General features: G+C 42.6%; 2 protein-coding genes and 1 non-coding gene across 4 annotated transcripts; 2 read left to right on the plus strand and 1 right to left on the minus strand.

The window, feature by feature from the left end:
* Positions 1-561: 561 nt before the first annotated feature.
* Positions 562-11,438, plus strand: prpf6 (PRP6 pre-mRNA processing factor 6 homolog (S. cerevisiae)). The gene is made up of 21 exons (XM_061074970.1): positions 562-768; positions 1,368-1,527; positions 1,696-1,814; positions 1,957-2,035; positions 2,410-2,586; positions 3,059-3,187; positions 3,315-3,409; positions 3,500-3,656; positions 4,019-4,181; positions 5,008-5,126; positions 5,255-5,473; positions 6,577-6,699; positions 6,823-6,944; positions 7,104-7,242; positions 7,659-7,778; positions 8,450-8,626; positions 9,315-9,448; positions 9,839-9,930; positions 10,128-10,242; positions 10,370-10,496; positions 10,666-11,438. The coding sequence occupies exons 1-21, from the start codon at positions 581-583 to the stop codon at positions 10,816-10,818; spliced, it is 2,907 nt and encodes a 968-aa protein (XP_060930953.1). The 5' UTR covers positions 562-580; the 3' UTR covers positions 10,819-11,438.
* Positions 11,439-15,124: 3,686 nt separating this feature from the next.
* Positions 15,125-15,226, minus strand: LOC133007917 (small nucleolar RNA U6-53/MBII-28). The gene has a single exon (XR_009680208.1). It is a non-coding gene; the product is annotated as a small nucleolar RNA U6-53/MBII-28 (small nucleolar RNA).
* A 2,895-nt stretch (positions 15,227-18,121) lies between these two features.
* On the plus strand, positions 18,122-21,099 carry aar2 (AAR2 splicing factor). 2 transcript variants are annotated; one of them, XM_061074956.1, is made up of 4 exons: positions 18,122-18,185; positions 18,264-19,192; positions 19,281-19,510; positions 20,219-21,099. In XM_061074956.1, the coding sequence occupies exons 2-4, from the start codon at positions 18,418-18,420 to the stop codon at positions 20,384-20,386; spliced, it is 1,173 nt and encodes a 390-aa protein (XP_060930939.1). In that variant the 5' UTR covers positions 18,122-18,185; positions 18,264-18,417; the 3' UTR covers positions 20,387-21,099. The 2 variants fall into 2 exon arrangements, with proteins under 2 accessions (XP_060930939.1, XP_060930940.1); XM_061074957.1 differs by having other exon boundaries at positions 18,129-18,185; positions 18,348-19,192.
* The last annotated feature ends 651 nt before the right edge of the window (positions 21,100-21,750 follow it).

The raw sequence follows: 21,750 nt of genomic DNA on the forward strand, positions 1-21,750 counted from the left end.
TGAGATGATGAATGGGAAGGTTTTTTTTACTCATGCAGAGTAAAATCATGAATAAATATCACAAATCAAAGCATAAAAATGCACAAAATATTCGGTTTAAAAATAAAGTTCTTTCTGGGAGAGTTATACAATGTCATATCACGATGTTACTTCATGCAACACAGGATTTACCCACTGGAAAAGTTGTATTAGAAAGAGTTCTTTACAAACCATTAAGTTTAAGCTTTGAAATTCAGAGCAAAGTCTCAACAGGCCTCTTTTTGTTGGGTATCTGGTGCCCTCCTGTGGCTTCTGTGTACAAAGTGACATCACCATGAGATAAAAATAGATTAAAAATATATATAATTCCCACCACAGTTACACAGTGGGAGGTGGAAATTAAAACATTGATATGATTCACACAAAGAACTTCATGAGCTTAAAACATGCCATTAGAGACTCTAATGGCATAAACTTAAAACAGTACCCATACTCACCTGTGGGGGCGCTGATCTTTCCAGAAAGCTGTTCTCTGGTACCGGAAGTGCGACTGTTGTTTATCCGGCAGTGAGCCTCCTCGTCGTGGGCCGTCACAGAAACGATGGCGAGTTCTGGTCCTAAGCAGGCGCCCAAAATGTCCAACAAGGCCTCGGCGGGAGGCGCCGGGGCCGCGGGGACCAACGCTGCGACCCCGGCCGTGCCCCTCGCCTCTCCGCTCATGGGGAAGAAGAAGAAGCCTTTCCTGGGGATGCCCGCTCCGCTCGGCTACGTCCCCGGTCTGGGCAGAGGGTGAGCTAGCTTAGCTACCTAGCATGCTAATAGCTCTCTAGCTAACAAGCTAAGTTCGGTCTGTTGAATGAAGTCTGTGGTTCAGCGAACTTTCCTGGTGGTAACACGTGTATACAGACACACATTAAGCATAAATAATAAAATAATAGTTGTAACAACAGCAACACATAATGAACCTAGAATTAATGTTCAAAATACACATTAACAACTTGCACTAACTAAGGTATTAGCTCGGCATTATCTGTGATTGCATTGATTGAATAATTAATAACGGCAGATAACGGAAACAAATGCTATTGGCCGACCGTAAAATTGTTTTATAGTTTATATTTATTAAAGGAAATTGGAGCCTGTTGTCAATGCAGTGTTCATAACTTCATTCATTACTTTCTCAAATGTACTCTGTTTTCTGATCAGCTCCCTGACAATAGTGAATGTTGTTTACATGCTGGTAAACTCAATTTAACTAAGAGGCCAGCAAACTTGGTTCTATTAGTCAAACAGCTACAATTTTAAGCGCACATTTGTCACATTTTTCATTATTGAATATCCCTGTTCGAGTCCTATGCCAAGTTTTAATTTCTGTGATTTCTCCTCAGTGCAACTGGCTTCACCACCCGATCAGATATTGGTCCTGCTCGTGATGCCAATGATCCAGTGGATGATCGGCATGCACCCCCAGGGAAGAGGACGGTTGGGGACCAAATGAAAAAGAACGAGGAGGATGAAGAAGATCTCAATGATACCAATTATGATGAGGTGCATGTGACTCGATTATCTCTGGCTGTTATTTGATTTTTTTCTGATGAAAATTGTGTATGAAGTTTCAAAACTCATAGCTGACCAGAACCATTAATCTGTATATCATAAGGATTATGTGATACTTTCTGCCATCCCCATAACATTAGGCTGTTGTTTCTCTTGTAGTTCAATGGATATGCAGGTAGCTTGTTTTCCAGTGGGCCCTATGAGAAAGACGACGAAGAAGCAGATGCTATATATGCTGCACTAGACAAGAGGATGGATGAAAGACGCAAAGAAAGAAGGTAGCAATACATTTCTCCCACCTGGGTTTTGAGTTAAAGTTTATTCCAGATTTCACACATTGTCTTCATATTTGACATCATCCTTTGCAAACTTATAATGTATGTGAGGCTTGTTTTTAAAGTTTTCTTCTCTCTTTTTTAGGGAGCTGAGAGAAAAGGAAGAAATTGAGAAATATCGTATGGAGCGACCCAAGATACAGCAGCAGTTTTCAGATCTAAAGGTACAAAGGTGCACATTTGCCAGACTGCTGCCTTTTCCAACCCAAATCACCCAGCTTTTTCTCAGCTGTCCTCATCTTACACCTGTCTCTCCACATTTTATTGACTCTGTCGCTGTCAAGCGAAAACTTTATTTTCCTATTTTAAACTGTAAGAATAGGTTAACATCAGTGTTGTAACCTTGTCTACCAAGACCTTTTGAGATTATCCAGGTGGAGTCATTAGGGTTACGTCAAATCAAGCTGGTAGAGCTTTTTCACAAGATATAAAGCGATACACTGCACTATATTTCTCACACAGATGCCACATGACTGACTTTCCATTCATAAATCTCTTTATAAAATGTCATCCTTAATTTTTTTCTATCTTATCACAGAGAAAGTTGGCCGAGGTGTCAGAAGAAGAGTGGTTGAGCATCCCTGAGGTTGGAGATGCAAGGAACAAGCGACAGAGGAATCCCCGTTATGAGAAACTCACCCCAGTCCCCGACAGCTTCTTCTCCAAACACCTGCAGACCGGAGACAAGCACACCAGTGTTGACCCTCTGCAAGGGGTCAGTATACACAAAAAGACCAATTGCTTTACTGTGGACCACTACATTAAGACAGACACACATCTGTGAGCAATGTGTAGTTTCATCTTGCACCAGCAGGAGTCATGATATCTCACTGCAAAGAAACAAATTACTTAAACTGTGCAATCTCAGTAGACATCGACTTTGTAACTTTGAAATTATCACCTGTTTGTGCCAATCTGATTGGTTAGATTGACTGTTAATGCAAGTGGAACCCATTACCACACCGATGGCAATGGCATGTTAACAACTGATTAAAACAACTTACATTAATACTATGAATATATTGCACTGTATTTGTCAGTCTGCATTATTGGAAAGCTATTACTTCGACTTTTTTGTGTCTATCATTCACACTGGTAGTGTCACATGATCCAGGTCTATTTTTCAAAACCTTTTCAAGATTAAAAAATGCTCTTCTCTTTTGCTGATTATTTATTTTCTTCCCTAGCTGGCAGGTCTGAACACCCCTTACCCTGGAAGCATGACCCCCGGTCTGATGACGCCAGGGACAGGAGAGCTGGACATGAGGAAAATTGGTCAGGCCAGGAACACACTCATGGACATGAGGCTCAGTCAGGTAACTGATGCATCATCCTCATTCGCCTTTCCTTTTACCTTGTTCTACAACTCACACTGCACTTGATATCCCAATGCACAGTATTTATTTATTCTATCTCCAGTAATTACATTTTATCTGTCTTCAGGTTTCTGACTCAGTGAGTGGACAGACAGTGGTGGATCCTAAGGGCTACCTGACAGATCTCAACTCAATGATCCCCACACATGGAGGAGACATTAGGTAGAAACACTGAAGGCACACCAAGATCCTTATGTGTCTAAAGTAAAATGGTGTTGGTCTAATGATTAATTTTTGCCTCCTTATGTCAAGTGACATCAAGAAGGCTCGTCTGCTGCTGAAATCAGTGAGGGAGACCAATCCCCATCACCCACCTGCCTGGATTGCCTCTGCCAGGCTGGAGGAGGTGACTGGCAAACTACAGGTGGCAAGGAACCTGATCATGAAAGGCACCGAGATGTGTCCTAAGGTAGGCACGGGCATAAACAGAATTTGTAAATATGTTAAGCTCATTCATCTATATCTATAAACTTTAATGTATGTAATAATATTCATGTTTCTTTAATATTTGGCCAAAGAAAGCTATTACTGGTTACTTTTTATGGCCTTCTATCCTTGTTGATGTTGTTGATGTGCAATCTATGTAAGTTTTCATAGAAGCACATGCATGTCATTTTTTCATTGTAAATTGCGCTTATTCTACTTTTCTTGTCAGAAATAGATCAAATTTATTATCATCATTGTTATTATTATTTAACTTTGCATCGCCAGCTATTTCATTTAATGACACAGTAATGCTTCTTGCTATAAATATTTTTCTCTTCCCACCAGAGTGAGGATGTGTGGCTGGAGGCAGCCCGGCTCCAGCCTGGGGACACAGCTAAAGCCGTGGTAGCCCAGGCCGTCCGTCACATGCCGCAGTCTGTCCGCATCTACATCAGAGCTGCAGAGCTGGAGACAGATGTCAGGGCCAAGAAACGAGTCCTCAGGAAGGGTAAGGCAGTCATACAATGTTATAAAAGATCTAAATGACCATAGGAATGCTTTTAAATCATTCTCCTCCTGGTGTAAAATAAATTGAAAGTTTTGAAACAAACTGTTGCTGTCATGTTGCTATGACGAGAGGCTTGTGTGTGTTTCCAGCAGCGCTCTGTATTCATTTATATTTAATGGTTTCCTTGCCAAAAGGAAGTCACTGCTGTCTGCAGGGCAAAAATTCACAACCAGTCTCAATCTGTCCATTGTGTCATAAGAGGCACCCACACAGAGCTATACTCACTCCCTGCAATCATAAGATTGCATAAAATATTTTATTATGGTTACATTTGGCAGCTGTGGTTCTGGCTTTTCATCAAGGCCAAGCACCCGATTAGAGCCATGGTGTCAGTGCCCTCACACACATGCACACGCACACTAATATTTCCCAGCAGCATACCGCAGTGACAGAGATGGATGCGGAGCTTCCTCTGTGGAAGGGGTCTCTCCGCCTCTACATGTTCAGTTGCCTCTGCGTTTCTTCCCAGACACTATTGAACTTTGTATTGCAGGATTTGCTGTTGTATAACGTTTGTTTTCATTATGTTCTATGCCCTGGTTCTATATTCACTCAAGCGAATAGTGTCTCTATTTTGTTTGCCGATTCACATGCTGTGTTGCTAGTGTAAATAAAGGTCTTTGTATTTTCATTCTGAAGATTTCTAACATTTTCGAGTTAGTTGTTTTCCTTGAGCAACACACAGTCCTGCTCACTGGTTGTAAATCTCTTGGAACAAAAGACTCGATGAAATTACTGAACTCTTATGTAACTCTTACTCATGCAGCCCTGGAGAACGTGTCCAAGTCAGTTCGACTGTGGAAGACGGCTGTTGAGCTGGAGGAGCCAGAGGATGCCAGGATCATGCTTAGCCGAGCTGTTGAGTGTTGCCCTACGAGTGTGGAGGTACGCTTAGCACATGCAGATTTCTTTCCACCAACACTATACATCACTGCATCCACATCAATGCAATGCAACAAACAAAGCTTTGCACCTACCTCCATATTAAATTATTTTTTCCTGTCCTACTGTAGCTGTGGCTGGCACTGGCCCGGTTAGAGACGTACGAGAATGCCCGTCGTGTCCTGAACAAAGCTCGAGAGAACATTCCCACTGATCGCCACATCTGGATCACCGCTGCTAAGTTGGAGGAGGCTAATAACAACACTCAGATGGTGGAGAAGATCATCGACAGAGCCATCACCTCTCTACACGCCAACGGGGTAGAGATCAACAGAGAGCAGTGGATACAGGTGTGTTGCTGTGGCTATGTGATTTATTTGACATCGCTGAGAGTGAAAAAGACACAGCAGCAAGTACTGCAGCTGTTTGTAGAGCAATTAAGAAATGCACTTGTTAAGATCCGCTCTAAGTGTGAGCGATTAGAAAAGAGCAGAGGAGCAGAATCTCTTGTTGAACAGCGGAGTCATGCGATACAGTTATAAGCACAAATAATGAGGCTTTTGAAGATGCAGGGCTAGGGTAAAAATGTCATCCTGCATAGAAATAAAATAATTTAATGCATCGATAATCGTTTTATCATCGAATCGTATCCATCAGAATTGATTTGAATCATGAGGGGGCGAGAGATTTCCACCCCTAATGAAAACCCTATGTGTTTTAGTGCTGTTGTGTTCTGATATACAGATGTAACTAATTTACTCTGTCTTTGTGCACCACTAAAAAAGAAATGGAGCTTTGATTGAGTTATAATTCTCAGTCTACTGTCACTTCAAAATTTAGAGAAACAGTAAACAAATAGTAACAAAGTTGTTGGTGTTTTTCTGCCATAACAAAAACATCAGTAATGTTCACCAACACTGGAGTAAATCCAGCCTGTAGTTTCTTTTTTGTTTACACCGTTGAATTTGTTCACCCGTGTCTCTACCATTAGAGCAAAATAAACCTGTAAGTTATAAGGTGACGAATGAATGTTTTCACTTTTTAAATGTTGAGTGAGTAGAGACTGCGTCATGTGGTTGACAGCTTGCCAGTATACTTTGGCAAAGCTACCTTCTGCTATTTCATCTGGGTGCAAAAGAATAGAAGCCAGCTCTGGGTCTTGACATTTTTACTGCCGCTCACAGTTGTTTTGCAATCACAGAATAACTTTCTCACACTTGCTCTTTTCCTCACTATCTTGTCTGGAACTGTGTGTTACGCTCATTGAAACCCCGACGACAGATGGACTTATTTCTTATCAATCAGAAATCCAGGTTAATTTCCAGGTTTCTGGTTCCAGCTCCATCATTCCTCTCAAATTAGTGTCACTAACTTGTGCTTTAACTTTTTGCATTGTCCTCCTGTGTACCACCCACAATCGCTTTCCTCCTCAATGTTTCCTCTTTTCTTGCAGGATGCAGAGGAGTGTGACAAAGCAGCCAGTGTGGCTACCTGCCAGGCTGTGATAAGGGCCGTCATCGGGATTGGTATTGAAGAGGAGGACCGTAAACACACTTGGATGGAGGATTCGGACAGTGTGAGTAATACGATATGTTTGTGTTTTTTACACATGCCACGCTTAGACCCCAACTCCTTGAGAGGAACTTCACATACTAATTTACCTGCAGAGTTTAATAAATGCTAATCTGTTATGTTTCAGTGTGTGTCCCATGGAGCGCTGGAGTGTGCCAGGGCCATCTACGCCCACTCTCTGCAGGTGTTCCCCAGTAAGAAAAGTGTCTGGCTCAGAGCCGCCTACTTTGAGAAGAACCACGGTACCAGGTGACCAGCTCTTCTTTTGTAAATGTAGCTCACCCTAAAGCTGGAACTTTCTTTATTTCTTATTTACTATATTTAACATCTGCTTTTCTCTCCTTTACTCTGCTTCATCAATTTGTTCTGTGCTCCTCTCATCCATTACTCTCTCTTTGCATCTTTCAGAGAGTCTTTGGAGGCTCTGCTCCAGAGAGCTGTGGCTCACTGTCCCAAGGCCGAGGTGCTGTGGCTGATGGGTGCCAAGTCCAAGTGGCTGGCTGAGGATGTGCCTGCAGCCAGAAGTATCCTGGCTCTGGCCTTCCAGGTGATGATGCAGTTAATACAGTATTTTGACCTGTTCATATAGTGTCCATGTGAGCATGTGTCATATCTATAGCTGCTTTCAGGCATGCACGGAACTACAGAGATTCTCCGTAGTTTCTCCGGAGGAGTTGTATGTGTGAATACAAATTACCTCCTAGGTTTCTGCAGAGTTTCTGCAGACGCAGTCGGAGAAATTTCGATCCTGCAGACAATTTATTTGCCTTTTATGAACATGTCTGAGCAGAGAACCTCAAGCTGCATTTTTTTCGAGTGTGAAAGGTGAACAGCAGAGAAAGTCCGGACCCAATTTCTGGAAACCCTCAGTAGGACATGTCTGAACTGGATCATGTGTGACCCTTTCCTCTGTCTCTCTGTCTCACCAATTTGTTCTACCTCTGACCCAAATTATTTTTCTAGGCTAACCCTAACAGTGAAGATATCTGGCTTGCTGCTGTCAAACTGGAGTCTGAGAATAATGAGTATGAAAGAGCCCGTCGACTGCTGGCCAAGGCCCGTAGCAGCGCCCCAACAGCCAGGGTGAGTGAGAAGACCAAAATAACGTTTTTCCCTTTTTCAAACTCTCATCAGGTTTATTCTGAAGAAACTCCACTTCTCTGCTTTAAATAAAGTAGAAAAAGTTAGATTATAAAATATCCTGAAAAGAGAAAAATAAGGAATGTGCATATTGTTTTGTTGTCAAGATTGAGGCCATAAGGACACCATGTTCTTGGGCTATTAATTTGTACAGAGAAATTCTGTCCTTTCATGACCCCCTGTATCAGAACAGTGAGTTTGTTTTTCTAAGTACTGGTGGCTTGATTATCAGATTTGATTTCTCTCAGCTTTACAGCCTTTATTTAATTGTCAGTCACTAGTGCATTGAAATAGAGAGTTTCTACAAACATGCTGTTTTCTCAGGTTCAGGCTTGCCAGGATCCTTTATCTCAAAACAGTTGTTCAGAACAAGCTACCACTCTGTCTATCAGGTGACCTCTCCACCACTCTTTTAATGATCTGCAATGTATTCATTGACAGATATAACCGTGTAAACCTGCTTTACCGTAGGCTTCACTGATTGTCCGGTCAGATAAGACAAATAAATGGAGTTGATGAAGCAGTATTGAGATTTTGCCTGGGAAAGTTTGTATAATAAGGGTCTGTTTATATTTTCTGTCTAAACGTCTTGTGTGTGTTTGTAATCTCTTCAGGTATTTATGAAATCAGTGAAGTTGGAGTGGGTGCTGGGAAACATCGAAGCTGCCCAGGAGCTGTGCACTGAGGCCCTGAAACACTACGAGGACTTCCCCAAACTTTGGATGATGAGAGGCCAGATCGAGGAGCAGGGTGAAAACATGGACAAGGCCAGAGAAGCGTACAACCAAGGGGTGAGGATGGGGATCTAAAGAATGCATGCAAATGTTAACATTGATTTAAGTGAATATCTGTATTTCTCACAAATAATCATAAGCCTGAACTGCATTGAGCAAAAAAAGGATTGTAGGGCCAGGCGCCTTGCACAAGCTCCACTGGCAGAGTCAGAGCGCCTCCAGCCCGGCTACTCCAGGGATTACAGTGGATGGGCAGATAGGGAAATATCATTATGTGGGGGGTAAAAATCGGGGAAATTTAAACTCCAGGAGAACAGCAGGGAAATCAAAAGTATGGGATGCATATTTGATCATTTATATAATATATATATGTTTTCTGGCCCATGTAATAGAACAGACATTATTCACCTGCTCCTAACTGACAGAGAACCACGTAGTTAACTACTCCCCAACACTCTAATTCTGAAAAAATAACCTAAAAACAAAAATGTACTACTTAACACCTCTATCTCTTATTTATCTGTGTACATTAAATGGAATTTCCTGTTAATTTAAGCATAATAGCACAGGTCATGGTCAGATGGTATATTACGCAGTTTTTTTCGACTTCGGATAGCTCTCTCTTATTTCACCATACATGTGTTTGTAAAGGAATTCTGACTTCTAAGGGTTATTGTTGCTCGCACGTGTTTTTGATGAAAATTGGTGTTTCTCTAATAAATGGCATATGTCTCGTTTTTTGCAGTTGAAGAAGTGTCCCCACTCGACGTCCCTGTGGTTGGGGCTGTCTCATCTTGAAGAGCGAGTGGGACAGCTGACCAGAGCCAGAGCGATCCTGGAGAAGGCACGACTCAAGAACCCCCAGAGCCCCGAGCTATGGTGAGAAAACACACAACAAGCTTTTGATAATGTGTCTCCTGTGTAGTTTATTAGTGAATTAATTATAATAATGTGACTGTTTAAAGGGATTATTATGAAATGGGCAATAAAAAATTCAAGGGGCTTCCCTCTCTTTACTCATTTTATGTTTTGGGCTTTTAGTTGCAATTCCATTAAACTGCACGGAGGAGAAAAAGCTTGCACCAACACCCACGCACAGATTGTATTCATTTCTGTAGAAGTAGAAACTTGAATGAGAGAACATGAGACAACATGGGCTCATACCACATTTATTAAGATGCAGCAAAGAAACACAAACTGAGATAGAAAATTCCTCGAACTCTGACAGCTCTGTGTCTAAAATGATGTGTTCATGATCATATTAACCAGGCTGGACTCGGTTCGACTGGAGTTCAGGGCCGGACTGAAGAACATCTCCAACACACTCATGGCCAAAGCCCTGCAGGAGTGCCCCAATTCAGGTGAGAGCATATTGTTGCTGTTGTGTGAAGTCTCAGGACATTAATTCAATTTTGTCCTGAAATCATTTTCAAAAAACTATACTACAGACCTTTAACAAAAAACACAATTTCTAATATATTTTTGGCATTTCGTTTGTTTTTCCGTCTGTTATCTATAATTCTCCATTTCCCTTCACTCCCTGTTCCTTCCTACAAAGGTATCCTGTGGGCTGAGGCTGTGTTTCTGGAGGCCAGGCCCCAAAGGAAAACTAAGAGTGTGGACGCTTTGAAGAAGTGTGAACACGATCCCCACGTGTTGCTCGCTGTCGCCAAGTAAGTTCTCCCTTGTTTCCTTCTCAATAATAAGCCCTGCTGTCTTTGCTGGTTTACATTCCATTCAGCTTTTAACATTTCTGTATGACAATGTTTTGGTTCAGCTGATCTTGTGTGTACGTTTCAGGTTGTTCTGGAGTGAACGTAAGATCACCAAAGCCAGAGAGTGGTTCCTCAGGACGGTGAAGATTGACCAAGACCTCGGAGATGCTTGGGGTCTCTTCTACAAGTTTGAGCAGCAACATGGAACCGAGGTGAGAATCTTACTATTGACTGTCCTTCTCTGGGTGAGAGAAGGACTGAATCCTATAAAGATCTAAATTCAGTCAATGCAATTTTACTCCTTAAAATTGTGCATCATTAAGATACAAAATATGCTTTGCCAAAAACTATGTCCAACCCCACTGATGTTTGGTCCACCAGGAACAACAGGAAGAGGTGCGGAAGCGCTGTGAGAACGCGGAGCCCCGCCATGGAGAGCTGTGGTGTGCCGAGTCCAAACATGTCCTGAACTGGCAGAAGAAGACGGGAGAGATCTTAGCGCAGGTGGCCAGCAAGATCAAGAATACATTCTGAGACTAAGGGAGGACATTTGGACTCTATACAGGTTGAGGACTCTGGCAGTCACGAGTCCAGCAGGGAACCGCAATGGACAAGCTCAACCTGTCCGTCTCTGGAACGTACAAAGTACTGGAATCGACCCCCTTCACATGTTTTGTTGTTGGTCTGCTTTTTCTGATGATCGGTGTCAAAATCCAAATTTCAGCATCTGTGGTTTGTTGAAGACTGAGAGAATTAAAAAAAACTTGCAGAAATTAAAATAAATAATTTCAGTACCCTGTTTTAGACAAATGTACGAACACACACAGTTTGATTCCTCCTTCAACAGTTCATTTTGGACAGGAACCTGTAGGAATCAAATGATCTGTAGTTGCCCTGTAAAAAATGTGTTTAGTTAAAAAAACTAAACATCACATTTTACAGGATTTTTTTATTTTCCCTCGTAGTGTGGGTGTGTTGGAGTTGTAGATTTGGCTCTGTCTGTTCAACAAGGTGTGAGTGAATATAAACTGTCAGGGGCTAATATCTGATCTAGCATGTTGTAGTGATCTGCTTTTTTTTATACACAGCTTGCTTGAAATGAATTTGAAAAAAAATACTTTCCAGGATTCCAATAAACAAAGTTTGTTGCACCAGTCGCTGTCGAGCTTTGTTGTTAAACACTCTGTTATGACTTGATGGGCATCACTTATTACCGAGTGTGGTTTATTTCTGAGAGTTTGACCTGCACTCACCCTCCGTGCTCCATCGTTATAGGAGACTCTGGGGGTTTCATCCAGTTAAACCACCCACTGTGAAAATGTGGGCTTTTAAGTATTAAATGTCTTTCGGAGAAGTGTTCCACCACATCCACAGCTGCTCCTCCTCGGTCTTGCATCTCCCTGCAACGAAATCGAAAGAGTGGAGAACAAAGTGATTGATTGCAGAAGTTTTCCTCGACTTGATCGGACTGGCGTTTGGTGAAATCCTAAACCCAGCGTCAGCGATCCATGACCGGGAAAGGAAACTGGAGTGTGCCGTTGTTAATGTTGGAGAAAACCACGGGGCACTTTATTGGAAGTCTATCCGCCACCGTGTTAACCTATCCACCGGAGGAAGCGTGAGAAAGTCCTGGGGTGGAGGGGTTTCGGGTGCGATGATCCCCGCAGGACCAGGGGCTGATTCCTCGGGTCTCCGTGGCGCGGACTGAGATGGGTTTGCTCCTGTGAGGATCCTGCAGCAGGACATGATAAATGGTGAGTGGGAATTTAAAAAAAAACATGTGGTGGCTGACGGGGAACTTGACAGATGTTGGTCTGCGGACACGGCGACTGTCAGCGTGATCTCCAAACATCTGGACAGGGACAGATGCTGATGCGCGCTGAGCGTCCGAGCAGGAGCTAAATGAACAATTTACCCATCGTCCTTTATTCCTCCTATACTGATATAAAGTGGATTATTTCATAATAACACACACCTCTGTGTTTTGCAGTGTCTGGCCGGATCTTTCCTCCGCAGTGTCCTGGCGCTTCTGTTGTTGGCCAATTGTCATTGTGGTAAACGCAGATGTAACTATAAAGAAATCCTGGACTCCTACAGAGTTGTCATTTTCGTTGAGCTGCAGAGTCTGGTAGGAGAATGTCTGCTTTTAAACAGATTTATATCTTATCATCAAACTCCATTAACCAGCATGCTCCTTGTGAGTGTATTCATGTGGGGGGGTGGGGGGGGATGTTTGAACACCTCTGTGATGAGAGGCTGCCCTCCAGTGTCTGCTGCAGTTTTCTCTGAACAGACTCTGCTTCTGCTGTCTCATATTGTGAATGACAAGCAATTTTTTAATCTATATTGATAAATCCATATTTGGTTTCTCTTGCAGAACTTGACAGGCTCAACTCACACCTCCAAAGACAGAGACCCCTGTCCCCACGCAAAGGTAAACAGAGTGTATACTTTCAGCACCATGGACAGTGGAATGATCACAACAGCATGTCACATAATCCGTCCCAGTGGCTGCTACACATCGATAATTAAAAAAATGCAAAAAGGAAGAGGGAATTATTATTACATTACATTACATTTAATTTAGCTGATGCTTTTATCCAAAGCGACTTACAATAAGTGCATTCAACCATGACAGAACATCAAGAATCAAGAAAGTACAACTTCTTTAAAAAAAGCAAAACTACAAAGTACTTTAAGCAAGTGCCATTTAAGTGCTACTGAATTGTTAGTTTTAAAATTGTATTCAAGGTATAGTCGAGAGAGGTGTGTTTTTAGTGTTTTAATTATGAGCTATAACGGCAATTTCCCCACGGCAGGCACGTCGCATCCTGGTTTCAATATATGGTATGACACAGCAGGTCCGGTGTCACAGGAGCGGCTCTCAGCGGTCTGATCTGGAGAAACCAGTGGAGAGCATGGAGCAGCTTGTCGTTCACAACTGCAGCCCTGATTATCTGGTGAGGAGACTCAAGATACACAACATACCTTGTAATTTCCAGTTTTACCACATTCAACAGAGGAAGCAAAGAAAAGGATGTTCTACTCACCGCATTAAGATAGTTACAGGTTCTTTTAGTCTTCGGCTTCGATCCAAGGTTGGGTTTGGGGAAATGGTTCACAGAGAATCTATACAAGGATATTCTCAATAATGCACATCTGATAATTTTAGAATATAGGTGAATGTCCCTTGTATGATTAAAGGTATTTATTTCAGTTAAGTGACCAACTTACTTATTTTTTTCACTGCTGAACAATTATTTATTCTGGTTATACTCTTTCAGGGGCGGAGAACCTCTTGTTCCACTGTCAAGAAAATACGAGGAAAGAAGAGAAAGAGGAACAAGGTGATCCAAGTTATCAAGGCGTTGATCACTTGCTGGCAGAAACTTCAGAGCGTCTATAAGCTCTCAAAGTAGCAAGTGTTGTTTCGTCCTGATTCCTGTGAACCTGCAGCTTTCTCATGAAGACATCAGGTGGATTTCCACTATAGGTTCTCCACATCTAACAGTGGACATGACGCGACGTCTCCTCTAAGACAATGTCATGAATGTTCACTGTTGTCAAGTTCTCACTGTTTTGTGTAGTTAAACTATTCCAGCATGTCCTTGTTTTTCTGAATAGTTTAAAAGAAACCACAGATAAAGCTAAACTAAATATCAACAATGCATTAAGATCATTTCTGAACTCTCTTCCTGTTGTAGCAACTATCATGTTTGTGTTTGTATTCATATGCTTGAAATGTTCCTCTGTCACTTGTAGAACTATATAATAAAAAAATGTTAAATTCTTAAGTTCTTCTTCTTGTAATTGTTGTTGTTGTTGTTGTTGTTGATACTAACATAACTCTCACTATTTGTACAACTATCATACAGCTTAGTGTTAAATAGAGGAAAAAAACAAGTAAATAATAAGGCCTAAATATTTAATACTATACATTATATTTTTTTTGTTTAGTGTTTTAATGGAATTCTCATAGAGACACTATCCTTTAAGTGAGCTTACTGGGACTATGTACACTCAGGCACAGGTTTACACAAACCACAGGCCTAACAGAAAACTGATTGATCCAATAGAGCCAACATGGATCAACCCACCCACCCCAATCCTCAATTATAACAATCACCCCGTCCCCCCCACCATCTTGTGGATGGGTATAGTGTGGAGCTCAGCGGATGGTGTATCGGACATAGGGCACTTCCACGTCTTCATCCGTCAGGTTGTTACAGCATAGCTCAAACACCAGGGCTTTCACATGCTTTCCCAGCTTCTTTTTGGACACCTTAGTCACAATCTCCGTCATCCTATGAGACAAAGGTAAATACCATTAGAGCAACAGATTAAACACTAGCATTTAACATGACTCAGTAAAGTTATCTACTCACGGCAGGTCCAGTCTCTCTCTGAGTTTTTCAGCAGACAGGAAGAAGGAATAGAGCATGGTGACCTCCAGCTTGTACTTTGTCTAATGAGCGACAGAAGAGAGATGGGGTTTGTTAATTGTAGGCCAGAAATCACATGGCAACAAACTGAGGAGGGGAGTTGATGAGAACGTACTTTAAAGTAGTCCAAGAACTGTCGGAGTGTCATCTCCTCCCCGTTGGGGTGCACACCTGTGACCTCAAAGCGATCCCACAACGTCCAATCAATTTCAAAGTACTGCAAAAACATGAAGTGGGGGGTTATGAGATGCTGATGTCGGTTACACAAAGCCATCACAAAGACACAATGAGTTTTCATTAAACAGAAGCTAATGACTGACATTCTATGCCAAAATGAAAAATGTAAAGTCATAAAACAGAAAGCTTTTAGAAAATGTATTCTCCTTAGCCCACACTGATCTCATCAGCGTGAGAAGGTGAGTTGAACTCACTTGCACCGAGGCAGGCAAACTGCATCTGCCTGGTGCATCAGTATTAGCAAGGCTGGATCATCATCGGAGCTCAAAACATGTAATGACTATCTATGGTTACCCTTGTAGAGAGGATACTATGAATAGGGATTTTTTTTTCCCACAGTGGGGACACATGTGACTGTTCGATATCTTAACAGCTCAACCAAGTAAATGGCTACCTTGTGTTTAGGAGCAGCAATGGGTTCAGTAAAGGCAAAGAAAGGAAGGGCCAAGTTCATGAAGCCATTCTTGAACGATTCTAGCTTCTTGTGACCTTGGACAATCTTGATGAGCTCCAGGCACACCAGGCCATCCACTGCAGCCGTGGTAGTGGCCAAGGCAGGAATGATCTTGCCAGCTATCAGTTTGCTCTGGGTTGGAGGATGAAGAATTAAGCAGCAATGAAAACAAAAACAGGAGACAACTTGCAGTAAAAGAACATTAACAATGAAAGAAAATGCCACGATTAAAACTATATGGGAGCCCCCACCTTGTGTCTGTCTGTCGGGGGAATATCGTAGTTCTCTGCTCTTAGGTTGGATGCTGCCACAATGAAGTCCATGTGGAAGTTTGTGTCATCCTGTAACCGACAGGTCAAAGACAATCATTAGTTTTGTTTATGTCTAGCAGCCATGAGGATAATACACAGGCAAACACATTTATCAGAGGAAAGCCTGTGTACCCTCTCAAAGTCGATGGCACAGAGTTTGAACTGTGAAGTCTCAGGGGAAGGCAGCGTGACCTTTAGCTGCTCCAGTCTACAGTCATCTAATATACCGAGAGATTAGTGGTCACATTCTACTCAAAGCATCCGTAATGACGCCAGACTATGGCCTTAATATGTAAACTACTAAAAGCAATAAATCATTTCACATAAAACAAGTCCTTGGCAGAAAATATTACTTTTGCAAAAGCAAACTACGAATTTAAGAGATTTGAGCGTCTTACCAACAGAGGAATTACTATTCTGCAGGTCCTGGCGGTCACATTTTAACTCCTAAACGAGGGGTAAAGGTCTGCACCTTGACCTCCTGCAAGATCTTGACCACACCTGCATGACCGGGCTGCCTGGGAGGCCATATGTCTGAGCAAACAGGTTTGCCCCAGCCACAACATAATCCATGTGCAGCTCCTAGAACGAAAGCAATTCTGTTACCAACTGAAGTTAAAAGCAGATAATGCATCAAGTAGGTGCTCTTAAAAATAATGGACTGATACTTGCATTGCTATTGCTGAAGTCTACGTGGTGAGGACACCTCTTTGGGCATGACCAGAAGGGGGCACCAGATCTGGTGGGCTGAAAGACAGATGATAAACTTGCCTTACAAGAACAGAAATGCAAAAACTTAAAGAAAAGTAGGCCTTTGGGTTGTTGTAGTCAATTTATAAGACGGCCAGAAGAAATAACAGGAAATGAGGAGATGAAAGGTCAGTAAAATCATGGCGCTCCATCAACACATGTGCCTTGATTCAATAAACAGTTTAAAAAGCTTACACATTATTTGGTGTTAATGTGATGTACCTATATCTACCGATTTTAGACAAATATAGGGATTACAAATGTCAGAAAAGACTTATATCCACAAAGCAGTGGTCTCAATGTGTACCTGATCTAGGGGGAGGTTGTGCAGAAGCTGACAGACTTTGTTGCTGTATTGGCACTGCCAGTGGTTGCGTGCCCAGCTGTGGGGGCAGTCTGTGACGAGACAGCCTCCAGCACCTCCGCAGGCTGAGCTCCAGGCAGCTTCAGAGTACGCTCCATGAACTTAGGATCTCTGAAAGAACAATGATCATAGATCCAATAAGCTGGAGAAAACCATGTGAAGAGCTGTTACCATTTGATACGATATTGTTTCCTCCCAGTTTAAATATGGTCAAACATACCACAAGGTAGAACATTTTCACAAGTGGCAATTCTTTTCTCAGTGTTTAAGATATGTTATTCAATCTTGCCAAGCATTTACAAGTAATGAAGAGTTCCCCAACACTTGGAGACATCACCACCAACTAATAGACTGACTAATAGACACTGAAGAGAAGATGATATTTACAGCAGATCAATATTCTAAAACCATATGAATTTTTGGAGTTAACAACAATTACATTGACAGCTAAAATGACTGCATGTGTGTCTATAGGTGAATTGACAGTGTTGTGTATCCTGCGACATCACAGCTATTTTGAGGCCTTTGTGGAATCCTGTTGAATAATGCTGCCATCTGCTGCTCCTGATGAGAGACCCTCAGTGTTGCATCGTTGCATCGGCCTCCAAGCAATGTAGTAGAGCAAATCTGAGCTCAGCATTTGATACACTCATGTTTCCTGGCAGTCAGAATAACAAACACTGTGACCACATTATATTCAAATCCTCCACTAGATGTCAGTCTAGTCGTACAGAGAGCTTTCATGGCTTTGAGCAGGAGCAGTAAAATGAGTATGAAAAAAACATTTCATACGTCAATTTTCACCACTTTCTAACTTTCTGCAAATGTTGGTAAGAATTTGAGCATGTTAAAGCCCTCAAAAAGCCAGTTCATTTGCCTGAATAATAATAATCCTTACAATTTCAATAGGGCCTCACCATACTGACTTTGATGTCAGTGCTCGGGCCCTAATAACCGAAGCTGTAAAAAGTTGTGCATCAGACTAACACAGTTATGGTCCAGCACATGTAAGTGTATTTGAAAAAAAGGGAAAACAGAATCAGAATTCAGAATCAGTGAGATCAAGACAGTGCAAGACTAAAGCTTAAAATACAAAATTTAAATTCATAAAATCAACTAAAGATAAACATAGGCAGTAATGGTGATAATCTATAACTTGAAGGTTATAATTGAAATAAAATAAGCACAAGTCTATTTACGGTAAACTTTAAAAAGTGACTTCTGAGAGAAGCGGAACCTTTCGAATACAGCGCTGTTTTCCGCCCGGACACTTACTAGATGTTGCACAGCTTCGACTAAACGATCTCACAACGATGCGACACATCAACAAGTCTTCATTCAAGGTAAAACAATAAATACATCTATCACTTTTTAAACAGATTTAAATAGGGTTTGTTTAAATGTTTCTATTTCCTGTTTAGTTTAGAGTCCTTTGATCTCCTTTGATCTCCTCTGGACATGAGACGCTGTCATTTCTCAGCTGAAAGAGTTTAGTTGTTGTTCAGCTTTGACTAGCAGCTCGAAGTGAAGACGTCCTGGACAGACAGAGACAGAGAGAGAGACAGAGACGGAGACATGGCCAGTGACGGTGGCAGCAGCAGCATGGACATGGATCCAGATGTTGCCCTGAGGCGGTTTGAGGAGGGGGCCACCCTGGTGCTGCTGGGGGTCCCACAGGGCACAGAGCTGGGCATCGACTGCAAGAGCTGGCAGGTGGGCCCTCGCTTCCGGGGGGTGAAGATGATCCCCCCGGGCCTGCACTTCCTCCACTACAGCTCTGTGAACGCACCGAGCTGCGGGAGTGAAATCGGCCCCAAGAAAGGCGTCTTCCTGTCCCTCAAACCCAGAGAGATCCTGCTGGCCAACTGGGACCCCCAGGAAGAAGACCTGGACTTCTCCGCCTCCAAGGACGAGGAGCAGGTGAGCCGCACCCGGGCCACCTTGATGGAGCTGGACCCCCACCTGGGCCCCTATCCGTACGAGGTGATCAGGAAGTGGGTGTCCCTCACCGACCGGCTGAGCGAGGAGCTGACCAAGAAGCTGCAGCCGGTGTCCGGTAGAATCTGCGCCTTCAGCGACGTGGTCCCAGAGGTCGAGTTCAAACACACCAAGGACCGGGCGGAGCAGCCGAGGAACGACACGGCCTGCCAGAGCATGAAGGAGGGGCTGGACAGGCTGCCCAGGATGAAGCCGAGGGAGGGGACGGAGATGCGCTTCTCTGAAATCCCCCAGAAGACCTACCCGCCCGGGGCGACGCCAGCGGAGATCACCCGCTGCAGCCTGGACCTGAGCTACGCCCTGGAGACCGTGCTGGAGAAGAACTACCAGCTGCAGCCTCTCCACCTCCTCGGTATTTGTCTAAATCCTCGACATTAAGTGATTAAAAGAGCCCACACTTTGATTTGGTGTCTTTACTAACTTTCTCTCGTGTCTCTCAGGTGAGCTGCAGTTCGCCTTCGTGTGCTTCATCCTCGGGAACGTGTACGAGGGCTTCGAGCACTGGAAGCGTCTGCTGAACCTGCTGTGTCGCTCTGAGGACTCCATGCGGAGGCGGAAGGAGCTCTACCTGGGACTCATCGCCGTGCTCTACCACCAGCTCGGAGAGATCCCGCCCGACTTCTTCGTGGACATCGTGTCACACAGCAACTTCCTCACCTCCACACTGCAGGTACAGGTTCCACACTCACAACAGCAGAGGTGGAGGGGAGGAAAAGAATTCAAAGTTAGTTCGAATGATAAAAAGACTGAGACGCTCGTCTGGAAAATCCTTTATTGTCACATTTCAACATGTTGAAACCAATAAAATACAAATGATCACTAGCACGTAAACGATCTAGATAATTAATCATTTAGACCTTTATTAATAACATGTATGTGTTTACTGTGACATAACTTTTAAAATTGCCAACTGACTATTGTAGCTTCAAACTTACTGATGTGTTGAATAATTAAAGTATTTATAGTTCAGAGGGATTTTAGTTATCATGCGAGGTAGATGCAATTTTTTAATTGTCTTAACTCAGGAAAGTAATGTTTTAACTTGTTAAGAATTGTTATCAGGAGATAGAAAATCATATGACAAATATAATCACACATTCCAGTCAGTATGGAAATATAGAAAGTAGAAGATTTTATTTAACTTTCAAGGATTTGGAAGAGGAAAAAGGAAAAAGTGAATCCTTTACAATTATTTTCTTAGATTTTAGACAAACAGGTTGTTCGTGTACATTATCATTTTTATAATAGGCAGAGTAGATGACGGCATATTTCACTTATATCCCTACATGCAGTGTCAGAGCCTGACTTAAATCATTAGTGCTGTCAAAGGAGGTTTTACATTTCTAATGAACCAATTGTGTGACTCATTTCCTTGCAGGACTTTTTCCAGTTTGCTGTTGCCCCCGGTGTCGACAACACGCTCCGCAAGAGGGCGGAGAAGTTCAAAGCCCACGTGACCAAGAAGTTTCGCTGGGACTTCGATGCGGACTCGGACGACTGCGCCCCTGTGGTGGTGGAGCTGCCTGAAGGTGTGACAGCGGACTGAAGCTGCTTTGGACTAGATGTTGATACTGGAATCATGAGCATGGGACAGGACTGAGTGTGATCCGAAGCTGAGGGAGAGCAGTGAAGCTCTGACACCACACAGAGGTTCTCACATGACTTTAACAGGAGGTTGTAACTCATCCTGATTTCAGTTACAGTGGAGATGCAGCTTACTGAAGATCAACGGCGCCCTCTGGTGGTCATTTCTCTCACGCTCAACAATCATTCTTCATAGTTTTAGAGCCGCAGTCTCATCACATTTATTCCCAAAAAATACCCCTAGTATTTTTTTTAAAAGTTAAAAAAGAATGGTTGTAGACTTGATTATTGGTAAGAATTAGAATCAATAGGCTATTATACACAAACCTGTCATCTTCTTCAAGAGACAGATCACATAAGTGTTCAACACAACTGCCAAGTAATACATCCATGAATGAAAGAGCTCTAACCGAGACGTGTAAACTAAATACCTCCTGACTTTTACACATGTTATAAAGCATTTAATTGGAGGACAATAGAGTAAAGTACTCAGTGACAGTATTGATTCTATCCCTCATACATTAATGAATTTAATCTTTTTTTGTCGTTTTCTGCATCCACACTTGGCAGTTGCTGTAAATTTGTCAAATATGAAGATCACATTTATTCCTCATTTTCAGTAATTTTTTACCCTTTCTATGATTTATTGGATCCAAGGTTTACTCTAATAAAAACAACACTTTTGATACAAAGAAAGTTGTGAAGTGTTTGTCAATGCATGTTTCCTAGCTGGAGTCATTTCCTTCCCTTCCACTAGATGGCAGTCATAGGCTTTTTGGGAAGATTTACAACTCCACGTATCTTCTTTTGAACTTTCACTGTAAATTTATAAATTTAGTTTTCACACAGAATGAAAAGCTTTTGTTTTTGTCGCTGTAGAGATCTAAGTTTTAGTTGGAACTGGCAGCAGGATGGAAACGATCAAAGCTTCGTCTGATCTCAAGGAAGATGTGAGGAGCAACAGGTGGAAGGAATGAGGCTGCACAGATAAAAACGGGATCAACTGGATGAGATAATTACATGCAATCTATTGGCTCTCTCTCCTCTCTCTGTGTGTGTGTGTGTGTGTGTGTGTGTGCTCTGTGACTGTGAAGCATTGGACAGGCCCCGTATTATCCTGTTGCTCCATCAATCCATTCACTCATGAATTTCTCCCCCTGCCCCTCCTGAACCCTCTGTCTCTCCAGCTGGACGTCTCTGCTTTGACGTGCCCCGGCTCTGTGAACCCATCTGTAACCATGAAGCTGCTGTGAAAGGGACCAAAGCCATCTGATGTCATTATCTGAATCAATAGAGTCCAGGGCTTGTTGATGGAGATCCAAATAC

The sequence above is a fragment of the Limanda limanda genome, chromosome 7 (assembly GCF_963576545.1).
Source record: "Limanda limanda chromosome 7, fLimLim1.1, whole genome shotgun sequence".
Lineage (NCBI taxonomy): Eukaryota > Metazoa > Chordata > Actinopteri > Pleuronectiformes > Pleuronectidae > Limanda > Limanda limanda.